Here is a 24,896-nt window from a genome sequence, read left to right as displayed (position 1 = left end):
ATTTCTACAAGATAAAACAATCACTTAAAAATAGCCACATCATGATCTTTTGCACGTGTGTATCTGTTTTCCTCCCAAATCATACAGTCCTTCAAAAAATAAAAACAAAAATAACTTCAGGATTTCATCCATCCCTTTCTATTTCCTGTAAATAACTTCCTGGCATGTGAAAAGCCAAAGTCCCCAAGACAGCATGAGGAAAAGTTTCCCAGGAGACAGGAATACATGTAGATACTTCCTGGGCAGAAACCCTGTCATCAGTAAGAGACCTGTGACCCATTAAGGATGGGACATAAAGCGTTTGTTTTATAAGAAAGGAGAAATAGTGCAGAATAACTCACCTTGGGGAATTTTTGAAAGCAAATTGTCTCCCTTCTAGATGAATGTTTTGGCTAACGCAGCATGTTAATATTAGTGCAATAAACATCCACACACATCCACACATGCACTCAGCACACCTGGGGAATACACATTTAGTTGAACAGCTGTATTTCCCCTAAATTTGCCAACACTGTATTTCACATGTATCCTTCCACATTTGGGTAACTCAGTGAGCTATTCTGGTCAGTGTTCTAGTTAAAGATTTATAAAGTATCATTTTCTTGTAATTTCTGCAATTTACTAATGATGGGTCGGAGTTAATACACTCCCTAAAGTGTCTGGTTTATAAACACAGAGCGTTTACTGTCAGGACAGACCTGGCTTTATAGACATGCTGGATTAGTCAATTCAGCAGCTGGAACGGATTTTGAATACAGCATTACAGATTATAAACCTGCTAGAAATGGACAATTTTAGGAAAAATCCAAAACTATTTCTTAGGAGATACCTACTCCACACGCAACACATGAATATCAGCGAATAAAAGATTTGTCCAGAAAGTTTAGGAGGAAAGAAGATTACATATGATACTTGTTAACATTAACGAAATTCTAAAGCTCTAAGATCAACAACTTTGGAGTCCGCTTTTCCATTTCTGGGAGATTCTAACTTACTTTAGAGATAAGAACAAGGGTTTCAAGCCACGCATTCTTCTGACTGAACAAGCAAACACTTCTGCCATCTGAAATTTGATAAAAATGTATAACAATACTGCTTGTTGGAGGACATATTTCCAAGGACTCCTGAGTTATTTCACTCCATTTGGTGCTTAAAGAGGGTGAACTGGCCCCTTCTTAGCTCCTGAAATCAGGTCTTTGCCATTAAAAATTTTTTTGTCTCTAACCTCAGCAAGTTCAAGTATTAAATCGTGACAGAGCCACTTTGGAAGTTGCTGGTAGCAACAATCCAGAGGTGGGGATGAGATACTGGGAGAGCCAAGGGAATGCAGGTAGTAAACCCCCAAGGATTAAATGAAGGGCCCCAGGGGCTGAGCATCAGAGTCTCCTCTGTGTCCTTCAGGCCTGATGACCCTGCCGGGCTTTGCCGTCTCTCTGAATAGTTGGTATGAGAGTATCTGTCCAGAGTAACTTAACTACAAGAATGTGAGATGACACTCACGATAGAATGGTCAAAGGTGTAAACCTCAGCTGCACCCTGGCTGTATGTCAGTCCAAACACAAGTGGTAACTGAGCCACTGGCCATGGGCTGGACTTCTCATTCAGTGCCCACCAACTCGCTCCCCAGGTCTGGGAGAGGAAGTCCACTCGAATGGTGGTAAGACTGAGATTTCCCACAGTTACAGTTTTTCCCCAAGTTGGACCTTGGGAAAATCATTTAACCTCTCTGGCCCTCATTTTTTTCAAATGAAGATGGGGACAAAAATCTCTGGTCTACCTACTTCACCTTTTGGGGTTAAAATAGGATGTGTATGAAAAGGTGCTCTCATAAAGGGAGAGTACTCTGAAAACAGAAGATTTTATTTTTAGAACATGTCTCTTGATTAACTTTAAAATCCGTAAAGCAACTGGAAGCCTACCTGGACTGCACCAGTTTTACATGCTGAATCTATAAGGAGGGCATTTCCTTCTATTTTATTTATTTATTTATTTATTTTTTAAGACAGGGTCTCACTGTGTTGCCCAGGCTGGATCATAGCTTACTGCAACTTCAAACTCCTGGTCTCAAGTGATCCTTCTGCCTCAGCCTCCCAAGTAGCTGGGACTACAGGTGCATACCATGATGCCCAGCTAATTTAAAAGATATATCTTCTGTAGGTATGGGGTCTTGCTATGTTGCCCAGGCTACTCTGAACCCCCTGGCCTCAAGTGATCCTCTAGCTTCAGCCTCCCAAAGTGCTGGGAATACGGGCATGAGCCACCATGTCTGGTGGGGCATTTCCTTTCTTAACACTCTTGTCATGAGGGAATAAACATGAATGTGTGTGTCATTGCGAGTGTGTTTGGATTCAGTTCAGCCCACCTCCCAACCACACTAAGGGCCTTTGCTACTGCTGTCTGTTTTCAAAGTTCCTTAAGGGAGAAAATGGGGAAGATGTTAATATTATTTGAGAAAAACAGATAAGCCAAAAGGAAAACATGGAAACAAGCTTCTTCAGAAGGTTATCTCTAGCCCCACTTTTCTAGAATGTTCCTTCTCTCCTCAGACCTCAGAAGGAGCATCAGCACTGGAGAACATGGTATGGAGAGAGACAGAGTCTTTGCCTCAGCGGTTTGCTCGTGTATTCTCACTGTTACAGATCGTCTTCTGGGAGGTTTCCCCCCTCTGTGTGACTAATCCACCGTAGGGCTGATTGACCAAACCAAACAGGATGTGGTTCAGAAGCCAACTGCTTTCTGCCCCTCTGGCTTATATAAGTGAAGACATAGATAACCCAGTATCATAATTGTTTCCACAAGAGACAGTGCCCTCAAATTTGGAGGAGAGTAGTCCAGTGTGGAGGTGCACACCTATAATCCTTGCTCTCTGGGAGGCTGAAGTAGGAGGATCTCTTGAGCTTAGGCGTTCAAGATCAGCCAGAACAAGAGCAAGACCATATCTCTACAAAAATAGAAGAAACTAGCCAGGCATTGTGGTGGGTGCCTATAGTCTGAGCTAGTCGGGAGGCCGAGGCAGGAGGATTGCTTGAACCCAGGAGTTTGAGGTTGCTGTAGGCTGAAGCCATGGTGCCCTAGCTTGGGGCAACAGAGTGAGACTCTGTCTAAAAAAAAAAAAGGGAGAAGAAGAATGGAGTTTCAGCTCAAGATAGTTTGTCAAATAATTCTATTTCTAAAGTCACTGGGTAGATGGGGGCAGGGCAGGGAGGGCAGGCTTAGTAATCAATTAATCTCCAGTGCCATTTTTGTTTCTTCAATCTACAAAGTTCATCTCACGCCCAGGCATTGTGCCTCCTGCTTTTCTTTTCTTTCCATTTTCTTTCCTTTTTTTTTTTTTTTTCTTTTTTGGTCTCCTGGCATTTTAATCAGAGAAAAGTCACAGTTGTTTTGAGGAAAGCCACTCCCCAGAGCTTTAATTAAAGCTGGAAGGATAAATCTGTTTACAGTGTGGTGAACACTATCATTAATAAAACACTGAAATAATTAATGGATTACATTCTGCTTTGTGTGTGAATGGCTCCTTTAAGGATCTATGAGAACACGTCTCCTGAGCAGACATCGTGGGCTAGATACTTAGTTTGCAGAGATGAAAGGGAAGAATCCAGATTCATTTCTTTGAGAGTCATAGTATCATAGACTCAGAGAGCTTGAATGGAGTGAAAGCTACATTATCTTTACTTTATAGGAGAAGAAACTCAGTGTCAATGGATTTAATGGCTCGGAGCTCTAACGATGTGCTTAAAAGTCAGAATTTTTATCGAATCTCTTATACACGGAGTCTTTACTTTGAATCTTTGATTGTTTAACTAGAAACAAAGAAGAAAAAAAAGATCATGTTCATAGTAAGAAAAGGAGGTCCAGGGCACAGAATAGAGAATAGAATTCTCTGGGAAAAAAAAAGAGGGGGGGAGTTTCACAGTGTGATTAACTCTGCCGTTGACAATTAAAGAGTTATTTTAGCCGCTCAGGATATGAAATAGCCTTCTGAGCAGGATATAGCTGTGTGCAAGTCTTCAAATTGGGACTTCCCTTCCCGATCCTTCTCACCAAAGGGTTCCTTGACTTGTTTTTAAGCTTCGTAGCAGACAACAGATCTCACAGGAAGCCCCGATGTGGACCTTCGTAGCCACCGTTAATGAGGCATTGTTTTTTCATGTCACTCAGCAATTTCCTAGAGAAAACAATGGGAACCCAAGACGGTTCCTGTCTTGAAGGAGAGTCCGCTTCCAATATTGCCTTATTAATTTAACACATGCAAGTGTTTGTTCTTCTTGTTGCCACAGCAACTTGTTTTGTGGGGGCATATTTCACGCAAAATGCAAAAAAGCTGAAAAAGCAAACAAATGTCATCTGCATCCTTAGGTGCACGCAAATAGGAACGTTCGCGTGCCGAGGGTCCTGTGATTACAGGTGGCGCCTCTGGCCCTCAGTCTAAATGACGCTGTACTTGTTGTTTAATTTATAGAACATCTATCCAATGCAAACAACAAGCCAACCACTTCCAAGGAGTTTCTGCAAAGCTGGAAACACATGAAATTATTCATAATTAGGTGATCAGCGGATGCTAACAGCCCCTACCACGTCCACAGACACAACACGCATGCAAATGAGCCCGCTGAGCTCCGAAGGGAAAATAAAAATGATGATTTTACCTCAAGGTGAACCTGAGAGCTAAGTTTTTGTGACAGTCACCTTTCGGAGGGAATCAGGACCGAGGACCGTACACTCTAGGTTTAGTGACCAAAAGGACCCAACCCATCTCTGAGCAAACCCTCTCAGCCAACGAGGACAAGTCTACAGGGAGGTGACTGATGTTTCATAAAAATAATACTTGAATGCTTCGGAACGGTGATGAATGAGAAAAACCCCGTGATCCTGTGGGGTAAAGCAGCAGGGCTAGGGGCTGGTAGACCTTGATTTCAAGTCCAATAGCTAATTGTGGCCTTGAACATTTATAAACCTCTCTGAACTTTGGTGTCATCATTTCTCTCTCTCTCTCTCTTTTTTTCTGTCACCTGGGTTAGAGTAATGTGGCATCATCATAGCTCTGTGGGTGGGAGGGGGCAGCCTCAAACTCCTGGGCTCAAGTGATCCTCCTGCCTCAGCCTCCCAAGTAGCTGGGACTACAGGCGCTACCATGCCTGGCTCACTTTCTTTCCTCCCTTCCTTCCTCCCTCCCTCCCTCCCTCACTCTCTCTCTCCCTCCCTTTGTTTCTTCCTCTCATTCTCTCTTTTCCCCTCTTTCTTTCTCTCCGTCTCTTTCTCCCTCCCGCCCTCTCTCTCTGCCCTTTCTTTTCTTTTCTTTTCTTTTGTAGACACAGGGTCTTGCTCTTACTCAGGCTGGTCTCCAACTAGCCTCGAGCAATCCTCCCGCCTTGCCTGGGATTACAGGCATAACACACCACACCCAGCATTGTCATCATTTTAAACATGCAGATAATTATACTTCCTTCCCAGCACTGCTTTGAGGATTAAATAACAAATAAGTCAAGAATTTTTCACAGCTTGGACCACATAGTAAGCATTCCATGCATGGTGAGTATTTTGTGAATGGCGCATTCATTATTCTTGCTGTTCACCAGATATTTCTAACTTCCCTTCCTCCAGCAGAAAGTAAATTCTGCTGCCCTTTGGAAGTTACATGTGGCCGTGTGGTGTGCTGTGGTGGTGAAACGTGGGTGGAAGTGTGCTCTGCCAGGAGAGGCCGCATGGTTTGCCAAATTCTTTCTCCCTCCATCTCAGCCCCACCCGCTGGGCGAGAAGATGTGGATCAGAGCATGGACTACATGGAAGTTCTTGTTTTGGGGGTTTGGGTTACCTTGCTTCTCCTGACCACCTTCACTCTCTGATAGAAAGAGTTAGATGATGGGAGATTTTTTTTTTTTTTCCTTCTGGGACAATCTCAGCTTCTGCCTCCCTCTGAAGAAGGATGCAAATCCTGTCTGGTGGACAAATACTTTCAGAAAGTCCATTCTGGTTCCATGTTTCTCCCGACAGAGAATTGCCTGACACAGAAGAATCGCTACAATGGCAATTTCAGAACTCCTGGGAGACCACCAGCCATCCCTACGTGACCGAGCTCTTTGCATTACCGAGAACAGGACGACTTTACCATGCAAACATGCTTAGCACTGCAAAACAGAAGCTTTCCTCCAGAGGCATGCCTGTCAATCACACCGACCCGTTTGTTGGTTTGAGGGTGTGGGAAAACAAGTTACCAAGAGCTATTTCTGACACAGGCAAATTCATTTCGTCTCTGACTTAATCTAGAGCTGGATCCAGCCATCCCAAGGTAAAAGTCTCATCTTTTCTCACCCTCTCCACATTTCTCTGTGTTATCCTTTACAGGTTAGCGTGAGTTCAGTCTCCAATAATGGGCTATTCCACTTGAAGTGTATGTTAAACTAATATTGACCTTTCCAAAGTAAAACAAAATCTGGTATTTGTGCTCCAAAGACTGAGCACAGCAATAGATGTGGAAAGTAGAGAATTAATCATCTTGGTGGGGGTTTTTTTTTTTTTTTCTTTTTTTCCTTGCTTAGAAACTCTCTCTGGGAATTATTCATTTTTATATATCTAGCAATGAATGCAAGATAAGCTCTGCCTACTCTGCTGAAAAGGAAGGCTGGATCCCTCTGCAAATAATCTTCTGTGTCATTTGCCCACAGGTTAGCCCATAGATCCAGATGTGGATGTTTTATTTAACAATGGGTTGAACCCTCATGGACGGGAGTATCAGGCCTTGGGTGGGATAGGCCAGTGTCAAACAAGGCTGGAAATGATGTCGCTGGACATGTGGGGGACAGTTCAGGGTTGGGGCAGTTAAGGAGGGACCTGTAGGGTACGTATGTTACGGCAGGGAGAAAATCTCAAAGCCAAGTGAGGGAAGCAGAGGCAGGCCTATTAACAAGAACACAGGTCTGGACATTTCATCCATAAACATGAACCCACAGTCAACTGAGACCAGCACCGCAGCTAAACTCCTACCATATCGTCCTTGATGGTAGAATACATCCTGACCCTTCCTTCCCTTCTCTGAACAAACAGAAGACCCTATACTTGGAAATAATGTCTCATGCACATCTATAAACAGGATTCACATCAAGGAAATTAAAAAAAAAAGTCAAAGTAGGAAGCACAGCCACAGAAAACGTGTAGTGGCTGGGAAACATCAGATCGCTGTTATCAAAGGGAGCCATCTGTACCCAAATTCTGTAATTGGGTAGAATCTTAAGTATCTGAGAAGATAAATAGTTCTTCAGGGACATCACCTAGATCTGCTTTTCTCTGATCATGTTGTGATTGATCATTCAGTAGTGATTACATCTGATGCCCATTATCCTCTCTTCTCATTTGAAGGCATTTGGCCCAGTACGACTTTTTTAGGGTGGCGGTGTTGGTTACCCACCTTTCTAGAGAACCAAAATCTTCCTCAGCCCTAGATATGCCAGGCGTCAGGCTGCATACCTGGATCCACTCTCGGTGCGAATCCTCCCCAGGAGTCCACCCATTCTCCAGGTAGTTCAGGCGGGAGCGCTCTGCTGACCAGTTGGTGCTGTACTGGGAAGAGGCTGTGATTTGGTCAGAGTGAATCTCTCCTGATTCCATGCCCAGAGCTTCCATACATTTGAAATCTGAAGAGAAAAACAGAGCCCCCAAATCAATCAAACCATAACAGACCTAAGATGCATCTTTTCTTTTTAATCTGCCAGATGAAAAAGAGTTCCTTCACTCAACTTACAAAAGAAGGCAGCAAGGGACTTATTGGAACATAGCACTGATACTTACATTTTCACAACATCATTTAAAAATAAGGCTAGGAAGATCACAACGGGACTAATAATTTTCTCAAGTGGACCCAGGTTAACAAAAATACTATTTGAAATGTACTAGGAAATAATGGGCATTCTGATTTACTTTCAAAGTTGTGAGTGTTTAGAAATGAGGGTGCCAAAAAATGTGTAAAATAGTTTAGGTATTACAATTTTAACTGCATTAAAAATTAAAATACTCAAGTTACATTTGTTTTTTACAATTACAAGGGATCCAAGATATAATACACAAGATGATAAACTTTGTTGGTATATTAAAGTGTGGGTCCATTTTTTGGCACCCTCTGTGCATGTGTGTGTACTTATATGGGTGTAGATCAAAAGTTGTATTTAAATAAAATTTTAGTTTTAAATTATTTCCTCCAACATCTAATAAAACTGAGAAAGTCTCTACATCTATTTACAATTCAGCTGTCAGTAGAATTCAACTTTTTTTTTGAGGCAGAGTCTCACTTTGTTGCCCTTCATAGAGTGCAGAGGCATCACAGCTCACAGCAACCTCAAACTCTTGGGCTCAAGCGATCCTCTTGCCTCAGTTTTTCATTTGTAGTAGAGATGGGGGTCTCACTCTTGCTCAGGCTGGCATTGAACTTGTGAAGTCAAGCGATCCACCTGCTTCGGCCTCCCTGAGTGCTTAGACTATAGGTGTAAGCCACCATGCCTGGCCAGATCTTAGCTTTCTTTCAGATTTTTTGTAAATAGCAAATAGACACCTCTTCCTGTGCCTTTTTTCTCATGCTCTCTGCTTGTGGCAAAACCAACATAACTAATATCATTCATTTATTCTATTAAAACACAAAATGCATCTATCAGGGGAAAGCTGAAGTATCTTGTGGACCCAAAGAACACTCCAGTTTTACAGCATAAAATAATAATGATCTCAGCAATAACCATGCGTCATCAAAACCCGAATTCCATTAGGCCTGGCATACTCAGTTTGATGGCATCAGGAAAAAAAAAGTAATTAACTTTAGGAAAATGTTAATCTAAAGCACGAAAGTGAAGAACAGCTTTAGAGATGAAATGGAAGATTCTCGCCTATCTGGATAAATCTCAACTAACATTTTCATCTTTTCTAAATCTACTATGAAAACAGATTTAGGCCATAAAAGATTGTCTTTAGATGGGTTTCATACTTTTACACTTAGGTTTGTCATTTGTAATATAAAAAGGACGTACAGGCCCCTTCCAAACGCATACACGAAGTTGGCAAATACATGAAGAACAAATAAGCTTTTGACATTTTGTTGGTCTCATTTTCCAGTTGCAATCGGGGAGACACGCCTCCAAACACCCCTTTTTTCCCACCCTCTTTGTTACTTTCTAGCCTGGAAGCTAGAACTGATGAAACCCACAGACAACTTCCTCTTTGAGTTTTTCCCTTGGGCCTTTAAAAGAGTTGGAGACCACAGAAACTTTGAGCAAGGGTTGAGTTGAAGTTGGGTATTTTCATAGGATACAAAAAAACATAATGGCTTCCCTTGGGGTCTTCCACAAGCAGAGCACGGTGCATTCTGTGTGACTGCTCTGTTAGGGAACTAGTGTGGATTTATTCTAGTATGGGAACCCCGTTCTTTTAGGATTCTCAGCCTGTCATGCATGTGAGGGGGTCAGGTGAGCGGCCTGGTCCTATCTCATTGTTTCAAGTCCCTGCTTCCCCAGTTCCCACTTCCCCCCATAATCTCAGAGGCTCCCAAGGGGTCTACTCATCTACGATTTTATGAAGAAAGCACGGCAAATAGTACTTCCTATTGATGTTCATAAAAAAGCATCGAAGAGGGAAAAAAAACAAACACGGGGCATCCCAATTCACACAACGCTTCTTTCTTTTGTGTTTCATGGGCGGCAGGTGTATGAGGAATATTTACCGCGGGGCTTTGCAAGGTGAACAAACACTGACCTTCGGAGATGGCGCTCTGCAGGATGCTGTAGTTTGCTGAGAATCCCTCTTTTGCTATTGCACTGTCGGTATAGAAAACCATGGAGAGGATGCCTGATGAGGCACGGATGCGACCTGGCGTTTTCTGGCCGCAGTAACGCCCGATGTGGGGGCCCACTGGAAAGGGAGGAATACAGAGACATGTCAGAAATCTCTTTTCTTCTACAGCAGATGGGAGAATTGCCGTTTATAAGCATGGGTCCCAGCGGAACCCAGAAGTGTTTTCTAACCCAAAGCAAGGCTTCCCTAGTTAATTGGTTTGCAGCGAACATATTGGATTGGGTTTGCGGAGAAGATTTCAAAGTGCGCTCAGAAGGGCAGTTACAGGCATAACCACATTCCCCAGTGGGCAGAACTGTTTTCAGGAACAGAATCAAAATGTTTGCTTCAGTGGCCAAGAATGAGATTTGGGCTGTCTAAGTGGCACTTTGGCATTCGTCTCCAGGGCCATGCTGTGTTTGCAACCCAGCACTGAAGGACTCTGGCTGGGCTGGGGACACGGAGTTCTCTGGGAGTTACCTGTCCTCAATTCTCCTGCCCCGGGGGGGGGGGATTATGGAGATGGCTGATGTCCAGAACCAGAGCAACACCACGGGTCAGACCCAGGTCTTGGAGACCTCTATTTCTTTCCTCACTTAGCCCTGGATTCTTATAATAAACATTACAGACATGAACAAAGGACAATGGATTATGTCCTACTCCAGGCTTTATCTAAAGACTAGTTAATAACTGTAATAATTTTAAGAGCTAGAGACTACCAATGCCAATATTTGATACGTAACAGCAGGTTATGAAATGAAATGCAAATGTATTTTTCTGACTTGCATTCCAGTATCTTCTCTCCCAAACCTGAGAGGTAGGCCTCCTGCACTTGTGCCCAGTGGCCAAGAGATGGCCCAAAGCAGCCATCTGACTGTCCACACCAGGAAAACAGTATACCTGGGGCAATGTAAGATTGGGAATATGGACAAATTCAAGTTCAAGTCAGACTGCTATTTGGCTAAACTAGCCACACCTTTGCTGAAGCACTCTCGACAAACCCAGGCAATGAGTAATTGTAAGTTGCCTTGTGAACAGGGCAGAAGCCCCCTGGACTTGGAGAATCTTTCCATTTCCCTGTCCAGATTAGCAGCAAGCCAAGACAGAGAGAAAAAAAAAAATCTCTTTTTCTCTAGGTTTTTCTTTTTTTCATTGCACATATGGTAAAAATATACCAGATGGTTTGGGCTTAGAAGGACAATCTGGTGTGGACTGTTTTCCCCTCCAAGAAATCCATGGTTCTGTGCATTTCCACTAAGAATTATTGCTTTGTTTAAGGAAGAACCATAGGTGGACTTTCCCTGGAGGGAGAGGCCTTCACTGGGGATGTGGTGTTCCAAGCCCTGGGTGTGCAACTTGGATGCAGAAGGCCCCGGATGAAGGCTGGAGGAACCTTCAAGTGTGATTGCCAAAGCGAACTGCACAACTGGGTTCCGTGGAGCCCCAAGTACCGGCCCAGTGCCTAGTAGGCTGCAAATCTTCCCACTCTGCCCTTTAGGGTACGGAGCTCCTTGGCTAATAGGTTTTCTGCTGTTGGTCAATCCTCCGAAAAACAACAAACAAACAAAAAAAATCCCAGACTGAAAAACAAAAACAAAAACCGAGATCAAACTAAACCAAACCCAAGTGGTTCCCATTCTTGAATAATATGCAAAATGGATTATTCTGAATACCTGATGACTTCTCCATGCATTCAAAGTAATCGATTTGACTGAATTCACAGGATTTTTCTCTCTACTGTAACCCCCCACTCTTCAGGAACCAAGCATTCTGCCTGCCTAGATGGTTCTATCATGAAGAGAATAAGGAGGGCGGCCCAGTGAGGAGCACTGATACAGATGATCACAGGCCATTCACCCATCATGGACGATAGTTTTGCAGGATGGGCAGCAAATTTTGTTATATGAGGCTTCCCGGTTGGCAGAAGAAAGAATTTGAGAAGATGAAACTCTTCTGCTGTTTTGGGCGGCTCTTTGGCTTAAATCTGGCCTGAAAGTCTTCTAGAAGCACTGGTTCTTTGCCATATTTTCCTCTTTCTAGATGTGGCCCTATCAGAAATTTCTTTCATCTTTGTGGAGCTCAAAGTTGCCTATAACACATGCATGAAAATATCTTACTAGACCCCATCCACTTCGGTCTTGCGTTTCCTCAAAAAGAATCTCATCTCTGGTCTGCAGTTTTAAATGCCAGGCTTAGAGTCCATTCACGCTTCCTCACTCCCCCTCCTTTGAATTCCATTAGTGTGGCGGCTTCATCATCTTTTTCCTTCGTTTGTAAGCAAACTTTTACATCCCTACTCCTGGGGGTCGCTCTCTCCTCACCACAACCACTGACCTTCCCAAGAATGTAAGCTCACAAGGAAAGCTGTGATCTCCCCCCAACTCTGGAAGCACTGGTGGCATGCCTCCCCCCCCCGCCCACTATCCCTCAATTCCTTTGGGGAGGGTGGAAGGGGAGACTCTTTGAAAGAGCAAACAGAAGAGAACTTGTCTAATGCAGACTCATAATGTAGGGTCTCCATGACTCACTGGTTTATAATGTTGAAGACATGCTGGTAAATCTGCCTTCTGTCTGTCTTTCAGAGCGTTGGCCCCAGACAGCAGCAGGCAACTCTTTTTAGGAGCCCTTAAGATATGACAGTGAAAGGCTTTTTCGATGATAATACAAAGAAGTATTGAATTTTCCTGAACAGCACCGAGCCCTGAGCCTGGCAAGCTAATGCAATATTGATCTGAGCGAGAATGGATGGAGTGTTCTTACCCGTCTCGTGTGTGTGCTCATTTGTGTATTTTATGTGAACACAGCCATGGGGTCTCTTATTTCTCTTACTGTGCACCCCAAGGCCGAAGAGATGAGTGGCGAGTGTCACAAAAAGAGAAGTGTGATTCCCAAGTGGAATTTTTGAAGAATTTAAGCAACCCCCCATGCTCAAGATAGAGAATTATATACCTGATCACACCTTATCAGGTGAGAAGGTAACAGAGTATTGGTGTTGTTTAGAAGACAGACCAGCAACGGGGAATAGGGATACCCCGTTCTTTGTACTTTCCCATTCATCTCTCCAGTAACTACAACCCTCCTTCAGAACCAGAAGATTTGGCTGTCTACTGCCTTTTTATGTGGAAACAATAAAATCAATGATCGACCATAAAGAGGTACCATTTAAATGAGGTATTCTGAATACTGAACAAAAAAGGGACTTCATCTCAAAGGTTAAAAAGTAGGCCATCTCTGCTTTTATTAAATAAAAAAGAGAAATCTGGCCAGGCACCGTGGCTCATACCTGTGATCCTAGCACTTGGGGAGGCTGAGGCAGGTGGATGGCCTGAGCTCAGGAGTTCAAGACCAGCCTGAACAAGAGCAAGACCCCTATCTCTGCTTAAAATAAATAAAAAAAAAAAAAACTAGCCAGATGTTGTGGTAGGCACCTATAGTCCCAGCTATTCTGGGGGCTGAGGTCAGAGGATCCCTTTAGCCCAGAATTTTAGGGTTGCTGTGAGCTATGATGCCTAGGATGCCATAGCACTCTACCCCAGGGCAACAGAATGAGATTTTGTCTCCACAAAAAGAAAGATAATAATAAATAAAGAATAAAAATAAAAACTTATTGGTGGGGCATGTGTGGAATACTAAAAACAAACCTTACAATTTTTTCCTAGAAAAAAAAATTGGCACATTTACATCTATCCCTGTGGTTATAGGAGATTAATTTCCGTGTAAAGGTATATAAAAACAGAATGTCTAAACCCCGTTAAGAAAGCAAAAGTTGCTCTGAACTAGAGAAAGAAGAAATTTCCTTTCTTGTCACCTGGGTATGATCAGAAACTCCAGTCTGGCAAAAAAAAAAAAAAAAAAAGTAAATAAAAACAAAGAGATTTCAATCTACGTTTTAGGAAACTGATTTCTGAAATGGTGATTATTGGTGGAAGGTGCTGAAGGGCCCCTTCCGCTAGCTGAGACACAGCACCAACTTCATCTGTGCCCTGCACGGGAGTGACATGAGCTAAGCTGTCACATCTGGTGTCATCATTCAACACAAGCACCAGCCAGGGCAGCAGTGTTCGGCTCTTGGTCTCAAAGTATATGCAAACCTCCACCAGTTCCTTCCCGGTTGCTACTTGCGTGCGAATTCCTAGGAGCTTCCAAAAGAGTGATCAATGGAGATGTGTATTCACAATATGCATGCTTTGAATTTGGAGTAAACTGCTTTGCTTCAAAGTCAATTTGAATCAATGGGTAGTTTCAATTACTCAGTCATTTAATTCAATGTTTATGATAAAATGCAACATAAAATCACTTGATGGTTAAAAGCCTTCAGCGCCTTCTGGTTGTTGTTTTTGGAAAAGATATCAAAGACTAAAAGCAATTTCCTTGGCAGAGGCACCGTATGTGTTGAACTACGATGACAAAAATGTTTCTAGTACCATTGACAAAACACCCAGGAGGGCACAGACTCCCATTTACCTAACAAGTGAGCTGTTAGGGTGGCCAGGTATATATTAACAGATACACAGATGCATTCTTCATACCCCAAAGCCAGTTTTCCCTGAGACTAAGTCAAATGCACCATATTGAAAACGGGGATGAATTTTGCAAGGCTGATAACTCTTACTGCTAATTGTTCTTTGCTTCAACTCAATGATTTTCTAGAGCCAGAAAATTACTGTGTTGAAAAACCCTTGACATTAATGACAACGTGCTTCCTTCTGAAAGTATTCTAAATAAGTTGGTTGATTGGACCTCCTCTTCAGATGTCAATTTCAATGAAAGTTCTAGAAAGGAAGGCTGCAAATTTGGGCTGTGAACAAATAAGCCCATTATTAAATGTTCCAACTATTGTTAGGACATTATTATAACATTGTTTTCCTAATTATTGGATTGAATACTTGGAAATCCATCAGCATTCTGTTTGGGTAAATCTCATTACTTAATGAAAGAGTTCTGATAAGATCATCATAATCCTATTTATATGGTAAAAGAGCAATGAAGATATTAAGCTAATGTTAACTCACCCATTTACACCCATGACAATAAAAGGTTTCTCTAATCTGAGTTTTTCTCTAATGTTGTTTATTATTGAGGAATATAGCTAAATTGAATTACACTAATAATGTTAATGTCATTGCAAAGACTAAGGCCATCTCCTTCCTATTATGCTTGTTCTTTGTTTATGATGTATTTATGTATTATTTGCTCCAACTTGAGAATATCTGACTCTATTTTACAGATATTATGCATCTGTAATTGCCTGGCCACTAAGAACTTCCAGGCCACCCTGTCTGGTCTGTGTAGCCTGGGTTCCCTAAAGACATCTTAAGATTAAACCAGAGTAAACACAACCTAAGCAATGAAGCAACAACAAATAATTTGATATTATCACTCTCTATTCAGCATTTGGCTATGCATTTTTGCCGTTCACCTTCTAATTCAGAAGGTTTGAATGGAAACCTTTCATTTAGATGTCCACACATCCAAGCAACTATAGCTACTTCCCCCACCTCCTTCAAATCATGTCACTTTCTTACAAGGCCTAATCTAACTACTATTTAAAATTTCAACCCATACCTAAATTCTCCTTCCTTGACCCAGTTTTACTTTTTCTTTCCTTCTTCTTTTTTTTTTTTTTTAGTATTTCCCAACTTCTAATATTTCATTTCTTTTTTTTTTTTTGAGACAGAGTCTCACTATGTCATCCTCAGTAGAGTGCCATGGTGTCAAAGCTCACAGCAACCTCTAACTCTTGAGTGCCTCAGCCACCCAAGTAGTTGGGACTAGAGGCATTTGCCACAGTGCCCGGCTATATTTTGATTGTAGTTGTCATTATTTAGCAGGCCTGGGCCTAGTTCCAACCTGCCACCCACCCATCACCCCCCCATATGCGGCCAGCACCTTCACCACCGAGCTATGGGGGCCAAGCCCCACCTTCTAATATTTCATGCACATAACTCATTTATTTATAATGTGCACTGTTTATTGTCTGATTCTTTCTGGTGGAATATAACTCTACAAAGGCCGTACCTTTGATTGTCCTAGTGGCTAGGACAGTGCCTGGTAAGTGGCAGGGGCTCAGGAGATATTTTCTAGATATAGGAATTAATCTAGATGGTAGAAACGATCAATATCAATGAGATATTGAAGTGATTCAAATTGCCAAAGATGAAAATTCCGTAGAGAGCCTACAGGGAATCAGTCTACTTAAGGAACGCCCGAACGTTCTCATTCTTTTTCCAAATTTTTAAATTTCTTTTTGCAGCGTGATTGATGAATATTTCATCCTTAAAATTTTATCAAGGACTTAGACCTCTCTGATCCTTAGTCTCTGCACTGGTTCAGCCTGAGTGGTTTGATTTAATTGATTTATTAAGGTCCTATTCTCTGACCGTCTATGATTTAATGACCAGGCAGGCTGGTAAAAATGAGCAAAATACTTCAGTGAGAAAAACTATGTGTTGATCCCAATTCTATCACGAAAATAGCTGCCAGGCCTTGCATCATCTCTCCTGGCCTCTGCTTCCTTATCTATAAAATGAAGGAATTGGACTAGATAGTTACTAAGGTCCTTTTGAGCTCAGGCATTTCATCGCTGCTCAATGTAAATAGAGTTGCCACTTCGCTTTGTTTTCTCTCGTCCTATTTTTTTTTTTTTAAAAAATAATGCTTGTGTCATGACACTTGTAAAAGGATCCTGGGACCTTTCTCAGGTCTTTCTCTTTGCGGGGGGAGGCTTTCTGTCATTCTTACCATCGGGGAATCCATCCCAGATTTCTAGTCGGTCATAGCGACAGAATATCCCCCCTGGAGGATTTGAGTCGGGTTCCAGGTCAAAGCTTTCAAATTCCAGGATAATCTCTGACATCTTTGGTGCAAAGATAATATAAGTGCATTCAAGGGTGTTGGGGTATTTTTCAGGGAATCCAGGGGACTTTATGACTCCGCTGGGTGTTGTGTAGTTCTGGGAACATTCAGGACCTGTGAGTAAAAGAGAAGAAAAGGAGCAAGGTGAAAAATCCCACTTAAAACTTCATCCAGAAATAATCGGGGCAAAGACAACGTCTTTCTAATAAAATCCCACCATTATAATCACTGTCTTAATCATGCATTAGTCAGCCTTTTCATATTCGTGAAATAGGTATGGAAAGTCAAGTTCAGATTTATTGCGTTCACCTTAGTTTTCCATTTGTGTGGAACAATTTAAAGACTTCTGCTATTGCAGGGGGAGAAAAAATGACAAATATAAAATCATGTGGGAACAATGAATGAGTAAGCTGCAGAAATCTCGACAGAGCCCTAGAGAAATAATTATAGCCCCTTCAAGCTCAAATCTTTAAATCTTGAGGCTGACAGGCCTTTATTGGTGAAATAGAACATTTACAAAGGCGAGGCAGAGAATTCAGCGGAGGGAGTTGGGGTTTCAGATTCCTACACCAGTGACTCAGTAACTCTGCCAGATGTGACCTATGCCTCTTTGACAAACGAAATGTGAAAGGTAATTCGTACATGTACCCAGGGTGAGTGACTCATTCTGAGTGGTGTTGACACAGGTGTGCCGCTAAAGTGTGGCTGTTAGTGAGGGCACGATAAAATGGGATTACAGACCACGATGCTGGAAGTCACCAGATATCAATGCTGACACCCTAACCTTCCCCCAAGTATTGGATGCTGTATGCCATGCTACGGTTGCTTGCTAATAGCTGTGTATGTGTGTGATGTACATATTTATAATCTTAATAACTGTTTAGTGTGATCAAGGCTTTGTAGATTATGGTGCTCTGCCATTTCAACTGGTTAAGAGCATCCAGGCACACAGTGCATGTTGACTTTATTTATGCCTGTTGGAATGACCACAATTTCAATTCACGGCATTCAGCACAGAGTACGGTGCTATTCCCTGTACAACTGAAGACCTGCTTGTCTACACCAACACGAGCATATTGACTCTGCCCTCAGCACCACCATCTGCTGCCTTGATTTTCATACAGCTACCCTTGAGGCTCTCTGTGAATCAGAGAAGGCTTGAGGCTTTTGGGCATATTCAATTCAACAATGCTTTTCCTGCAATGCAGTGACATCCAGGTAGAAGGGACAGCCCCCCTGTAATGACATACAAGGATTCAACTCTGAAGAAGGTGGTCTGTTGAGATTGCTTGTAACTAAATATTCTCCCAAAGTGCCAAGGAACTAGAGGCAACTGATTAGGCATCAATACAGATTAAATTTAACTAGCAAGTCTCTATTTTTAGTGACTCAGGTCAGTAAGCTGAATCTCCAGCTCCGTGTATCTGGCAGCCCGTTGAGAAAACAAATCAATCTTTTTTTTTTTCTCTCTGTGCGCACATCAGATGTTCCTGGCATTGTACATGCAGAAGAATACTTGTTAGATGAACACAACAAAGCTGGTCTGCAGGTTGTTTCACACGCCTCCCAGACCTGGTCTGCAATTGATTTAAAACAGTGGTCCCCTAACCTTTTTTTGCACCAGGGGCTGGTTTCATGGAAGACAATTTTGCCACAGATGGGATGATTCAAGTGTATTACACCTCCACCTCAGATCACCAGGCATTAGATTCTCATAAGGAACTTGCAACCTGGACCCCTCACATGTGCAGTTGACAGAAGGCTTCACACTTCTGAGAATTTAATGCCACCACTGATCAGACAGGAGGCAGAGCTCAGGCCCTGATGGTAAGTGCTGGGGAGCAGCTATAAATACAGATGAAGCCTCCCTCAATGGCACCCACCTCCTGCTGTGCAGCCCAGCTCCTAACAGGCCACAGACAGGTCTACAGACCAGAGGTTGGGGACCATAGGTCTAAACTGCCTCCCAAGCCTTCTTGGATGTGGCTCACTCTTCACTATTAAGGGGCCTCAAATGCCTGTCTATTCAGTTCTGGTTAAAAGTTATTAACATGTGCCATGGCGACAGGTCAATTCCAGGTAAAGAGATTATGAAATATGCCATACAGTTTATAATATGTTTCTAAATTATTCTGGTGGCTTCTGAGATGACACTGGCTATGCCAATTTGTCACCAATTCACAAGTATATATTCTCTTCATATATACACACATTTTTTATATATATATATAATATATACTTGTGAATTAGTGATTCAAACTGGCATAGCCATACATACACACACACACACACACACACACATATAGAATATATGCTTGTGAATTAGTATATATTTCACATATATACACACATATATAGAATATGATTTGAGCCAATTTGAGTCACTATGTACATATATAGAATATATATGTGTGTATGTATAGAATATATATACTTGTGAATTAGTGACTATATAAGTATATATACATATATGTGTGTGTGTATATGTATACATACTTATGTATATATGAGACATTGGGAAACTTCTAGAATTTTATTTCCAAGAGGTAGAGACAGTGACCAGAGACACCTCCAAACTCCCTAGGTAAAGATATCCTTTGGCTAGGTCCTTGTAAGGGAAAGTAAACAGTCAAGTTTAATGCAGGTACTAATAATAAAAGATAAAATTGTCTAGACAAGATTAAGAATTTAGGGGAACAAAAAAAAAAATGACGGAACTAAGGGCATACATTCAAAGCTGAATGAATTTCGATGCTTTGGCTGTGCCCTTGCCACGTCCTGGAATCTATCCCAGACTTTCTAATGTACTTTTATAAAACATGGGAAGTCCCACAAGGTAATGGAAGAGAGCTGGGCTGAGCACCAGGACATCTGAGCACCAGTCCAGCCTTTCCCACTAACCTGCTGTATAGCCCCTGGTGGCCCCTCAACCACTCTGCTTCTCAAATTCTGTGCAGAACTAACAGGAGTGGGGCTTTAGGATGTGGCAAATAAAATCCCTTCCAATGTAAGGATTCTGTCATTTTGCATTTTCCCCCATCATTAGGGTGACCAGATGTCTCATTTTGGCGGGCCAGGCCCACTTTTCAACAATTTGCCCTGCGTCCCGCAGCATTTTTAAAAAGTCCCGATTTTTGGAAAGAATGCAGGAACGGGCTGGAGAACAAGAAGGGAATATATGGTTTTTGGCCACCATATGGCTATCTCGCCAGAATATGAGTTTTATATTATTTTTGTTAATTTTATAATGTTAAACTGTAATAAATAATGGCTGAGAAGTGATTATCGAGAACTGCTTATCAAAGTTTGCCTTGTTGTCAGGCCCTGCCTGCCCCGACCCCTGCCCCGCGCCCCTGCTCCGTCCAGGCTCGCCCCTGCTCCACCCCCACGCCGCCCCCTGGCCATGTTGTCCCGCCTTACAGATGTTAAAATCTGGTCACCCTACCCATCATGCATCAAAATTTGTTTTTTTTCCTTATTTACTGTTGCTTAAGTTTGAAAAGCACCTCCTCTGAAAAGGACAATGGCAGGAATAGGTTAAGGAATTCCACGGTAATGAGCAGGAGGTGAGGCCCGCAGCCCTGGGTGTCTCCGTGGGAGCAGGTGAGCACCACTCTTTGCTCGTTATCAGCAAGATCAAAGGACCTCGAGTAGCTGTAAGAAAGCCACATCTACTTGGTAATGACAAGAATGGATAATAATAAGCGAAACACTCTCTTTGGAATTGCTATCAAATACACAGACTCTTAATCACATAACATATCAAGTGACCAATCCTCCCTGAAATAAATGGCACCCGTCCCCCTGCACTGAGACCCACAGAAAACTGCCAGAGTAGCTATAGGACTGGTGGCTCAAGATTTCAGCATCTAGGAAGAGACATGAAGTAGGGGTAATCGGGGCTCCTGGGGAGAGAATGAGGGAGGTCCCAGGATAGGGCCAGAAAGAATAGGGAAAGGTAAGGGGTTGGCCTTGCTGTCTGGACAAGCTGGCCAGCAACATGGCCCTGGGGAACTCGGAAATGGCCTAAATATGTCTTAGCGCTGTAACCTAATGCCTGAAAACCTCACGGTCAACAGGTGAAAGATTAATTTCCTGGTTGCATTAAACTATGATTAGTATAATTCATGTGTTTTGAGGAAACCTGAAATTGCTGGGTCCTGAAAGAAGTGCTGTATTTTCAAAAGAACAGAGGTCCACGAACTTTATTATATCATGAAATGGCTTATGAGGAGAACATATTCATGACTTGTATATTAATACGTGCATAGAGAGAGAGAGTGTGTAGTGTGTGTAGTGTAGAAAAAAAAAGATGTGTTCTTCGCATTTTTTCAGGGAGGACCAATCTGGTGGGGAAATGAAACCTGCACACATGAAAAAAATTGAAAATATTTGAGAGGCACATACTGGTAAGTGGGATGTGTGTGTGTGTGTGTGTGTGTGTATGGGATGCTTGTACAGACATATTCCAAACATTGTATGTAGTATGTATGTGTGTATGCACACACATACACACAGCTTAGATATACAGGCATGGAAGGAAGGCAGATTGATTAAGAAGAGCGTCCTCAGAACAGGTTTTCAAGGACGGACGGAATATACTGCAGGAGATCAGGGCTTTGAATTTGAAGTCACCAGCCCTACTCATAATCACCGTAACAGCTGTTGTTTACTGAACACATCTTCAGTGGCAGGCGCTGGCTGCATTTTTTCTGTGTTTTTACAAAAAGCCAGATAGGTCTGCTCCTCCAAGCTTTCAGATGAGCAAACCGAGGCTCTGAGCACTGACACAGATCCGCAGTAGCAGAATTAAATTTCGCCTTCAGATCTGCTGGACCTTCACCAGGGCACCATCCCGGGGCAGGAAGCCGGGCTGTGTGGCTCTGTGAGCTCCGGAGCAGAACAAGCACAGGAGCAGTTGATCACGTTTGTGGGGGCTGAGGGTAAACAGGTGGCTGGGAAGTGGCTAAGAGCAGAGAGCCGGAACCCAAGTGTATCTAGGAACCAAATCGGAGATGGGACTGCTCCCCAGTGGGGAGCATGCCCTGTGAGGAGTTCCTCTGGACCTGTAACTGACCCAGGGCTCATTACCATCTAATTAGCATAGCGGGGGTGGAGTTTGGTGACGAATTCTGGGGAAGCCACAGGGCGGGATAGAACAATCAATTCCCCCAGGAGAAAGGCGGGACAAAGCAGTGAGTTTATAAAAGGCAGCGGTGTGCTCGAACTTGGGCGTCTTTCTTCATTCCTGAAGACTGACCCTGTCCTACCTCTGGTACAGTTTTCATTTTGTTTAGTTTCCTTTTACTTTCATTCCTTCTTTCATATGATAAACTGTTCGTGTAAAATTGCTTGTGTTCATAATCACTCTATCGTCGGCTCGACTGGGTACCAGCACTCATTCTATGACACTGGGAACCGGGGGTACAGGGCTTGGGGGAGGGACCGGGAACATCCAGCCGGGCCTGACAATACCCAGCCTGGGACAGGACCTTGGGTTTTGCCCAGGGCGGGGATGGAGCCCTTCTGTAGGCACTTTGAGGATAGCAGCTTCATGCCTCTTTGGGAAGCTGTGCCAGGTAGGTTAAAATCACACGGAAAGGTTTGGTTAATGGCAGTGGATGTGGAAAAGCAGCTGAGACTCTTCAAGACCTTCGGATAAAAATTGAAAAGCACTAGACTAGACACCGTGTTGGATGTGAAGAGTCAAGAAGAGAAAGAACAAAGGAAGACCCCAAGTTTCAAGGATCAGGAAAGCAGGATGGAAGTTCAGGCATGTCTGACACTAACAGAAATAGAGGGAGCTGAGTTCATGTGGACTCAACGAAGGAAGATCAAGGATCCCGGATGACTCAGTGACGAGTCTATCTCTTTTCTCTTTCAACCATCTTCAGATCTTTGACAAACATTGGAAACCGAAGTCTATTCTTAGCCCTTTCTGACACCTTGTGTCTTTGACAGTGACACGTGACGGTAAGCAAGTGAAGTTAAGAGTGCACGTGCATGCGTACATACAGAATTTATTTACAGAACAAGTCAGACACTTTTCAACAAAACAAAATATGTGCATATGTAATCATCTGCTTCCACTGGTGTCATATGGGTGCTGTTATTTATATTAAAGGTGTTCTACTAGGAGGCTGAGGCAAGAGACTCGCTTAAGCCCAAGAGTTTGAGGTTGCTGTGAGCAGTAACACCACCGCATTCTACCAAGGGTGATTCAGTGAGACTCTGTCTCAAAAATCATCATCATCATCATAAAATAAAGAAAAAATAGAAGTGTTCTAAGTATGAATGTGCTTAAACTTCTGAAGAAAGTTCTATCTATCACCATTTATGGGGGGGGTGGTCAAAGCCAGATATCTCTAAAAATTAAAGAAGTTTCACCAATGTGTCCAAATACTCCTAATGACTCTCCTTTTCATTATTTCCAGTTGCCCTTGACCCAGAAGACCTTTGGCTTTTGAAGTTAGTCATGGCTAGAGTTTTTTCTATTAAAAGAAGCTCTTTGTCCTATATTCAAAGACTATATGTTCAAATCTTGAGCCTGTGTCCCTGGACTGGTCTTCCGCACATTAACATCAGCTTAAAGAGGTAAATAACAGGAGAGCTGAATTTTACACACAAAAATAATCAACAATCTACAGGCTTTTGGTGAAAACAGTGACATCCAGATAAAGTTCGTGTTTATTTATTGACTGGTGCATGTGTTTAATCTTCTAGAGCCTACGAATTGTTAGATAGAGTCTTCCACACCTTCCATTTGCTGCTAGGAAGATGATCAGTACATGCTTAATGAAAGAGGGTAACCGATATTTTATGCCAAAGAAGAATGTCATTTAAAGCATTACTTTTTAGTTTCTTCCAAGAGGTTCTTTACACAATCATCATCCTGTTATCAGGAAACCTCTTCATCCCCCATAGCTATAGAAGCTCCCGGGCTGGTGGACTACTTTATTTTTCCAGGGAACAACGAGCTTTGAATTTTGCAGTAAAACAAAGGAGACATAACACGGCTTTCAGGTAAAAGAGATGAACGCAATTTTAACAAAAGAAATCAAACCTCAAGAGTAGATCGAACTTATTTCTACAGAAGAAAAATAAGAATGAATGCTTTTAAAAGAGTTGTGTAAAGCATATGCCTCATCAACATTGGTCAACCCATGGCAATGATGGAATTTTGACTCCTGAAATCCTTTTTGTTTCTATTTTAAATGAACTTCCTCCATCCAAAGGATAATTTTCCTTTATTTAGAGTATTTTCCAACCCTTTTGTCATGCAACTATATGATTTTTTGAAGGAAAGGATAAAAGCATCATTCTTGTTTTTCTTTTCACTTTGTTCTTCCGTGAAGTCAAACAGTGTTAAGTGAACATTTTAGTGATACTTCCTCGACCGGAGGTCAGTTACTCACCTCTCTTGAAAATTTCATAACGTATGGAAAATCCTGCCCCGTGTGTTTCATAGTCAGAGACAAATCTGATAAAAAGATAGGGCCCTGAAGACACGACAGGAGAAGGTGCAATCTTGCCGCAGAACTTTCCCCATAAACGTCCGTTTTCATTTTTTCCATCGATGACTTCCACGTAGTCATACCTAGCACGTAAACAGGATAGAAAACATTAGCGAGAGATGCCCTTTTCACTCCCATCATTTAGAATCCAGCATTATCCAGCCGAGTCGGTCAACAACAACAAAAAGTGCTATCTGCACTCGCCACTGCATTACACGGACGAGAAAAACTTCCAGCAAAATTGAAATAATTAAAATGGACTACATCACGTCTGTATACATCATCTGGCAACACAGAACTATTAAGAATAATGGTGTCCATTATCCTCGCAGACAATGTCAGTTAGAGTAACCAATTAACAAGAAAAAGGAAAATCTCATGCGCACAATCCTCTATTATTAAATTGTGTTCCTTTGTCAATGGTGGTGGGGTGTCAATGCATAATGCTGCGCCTTCTTTTCAAACTATGAAGTTCTTTTATGAATTCGAAATGTCTCCTTGGCTGGAGCTCTCCGTGAACAATACTTTGATTTCTGCGAGCGACCCTCTAAACATATGGTCGCAGAATAATAAACAGATTCTTTACGATTTAACTCCAGTCTGCCAAACTCTAGGCTTCCTAGGCAAAAAAAAAAAAAAAAAAAAAAAAAGGCTCCCAGTGTCTACATCCCATGTTAAAAATGCAGATTATCTTCCCCCAAACTACTCTGAGATCCTAGC

At 42.4% G+C, this 24,896-nt stretch overlaps 1 protein-coding gene across 3 annotated transcripts in view; it reads right to left on the bottom strand.

Annotated features, from left to right (window-relative positions):
- Window positions 1-24,896, bottom strand: part of NRP1 (neuropilin 1) — a 162,461-nt gene that overhangs the window by 74,749 nt on the left and 62,816 nt on the right. For all 3 annotated transcript variants that reach the window (XM_003786716.3, XM_012803355.2, XM_003786717.3), the window contains exons 3-6: window positions 24,078-24,259; window positions 16,549-16,776; window positions 9,730-9,885; window positions 7,465-7,631 (exon numbers count right to left, since the gene is read on the bottom strand). In XM_003786716.3, the coding sequence (XP_003786764.1) occupies window positions 7,465-7,631; window positions 9,730-9,885; window positions 16,549-16,776; window positions 24,078-24,259 (733 nt within the window). The remainder of the gene's footprint in view (window positions 1-7,464; window positions 7,632-9,729; window positions 9,886-16,548; window positions 16,777-24,077; window positions 24,260-24,896) is intronic.

The sequence above is a fragment of the Otolemur garnettii genome, unplaced genomic scaffold, assembly GCF_000181295.1.
Source record: "Otolemur garnettii isolate 467f Iridium unplaced genomic scaffold, OtoGar3 scaffold00019, whole genome shotgun sequence".
Taxonomy (NCBI): Eukaryota; Metazoa; Chordata; class Mammalia; order Primates; family Galagidae; genus Otolemur; species Otolemur garnettii.
The sequence above is the reverse complement of the archived record's forward strand: the minus strand, read 5'-3'. Positions and strand labels throughout refer to the sequence as shown.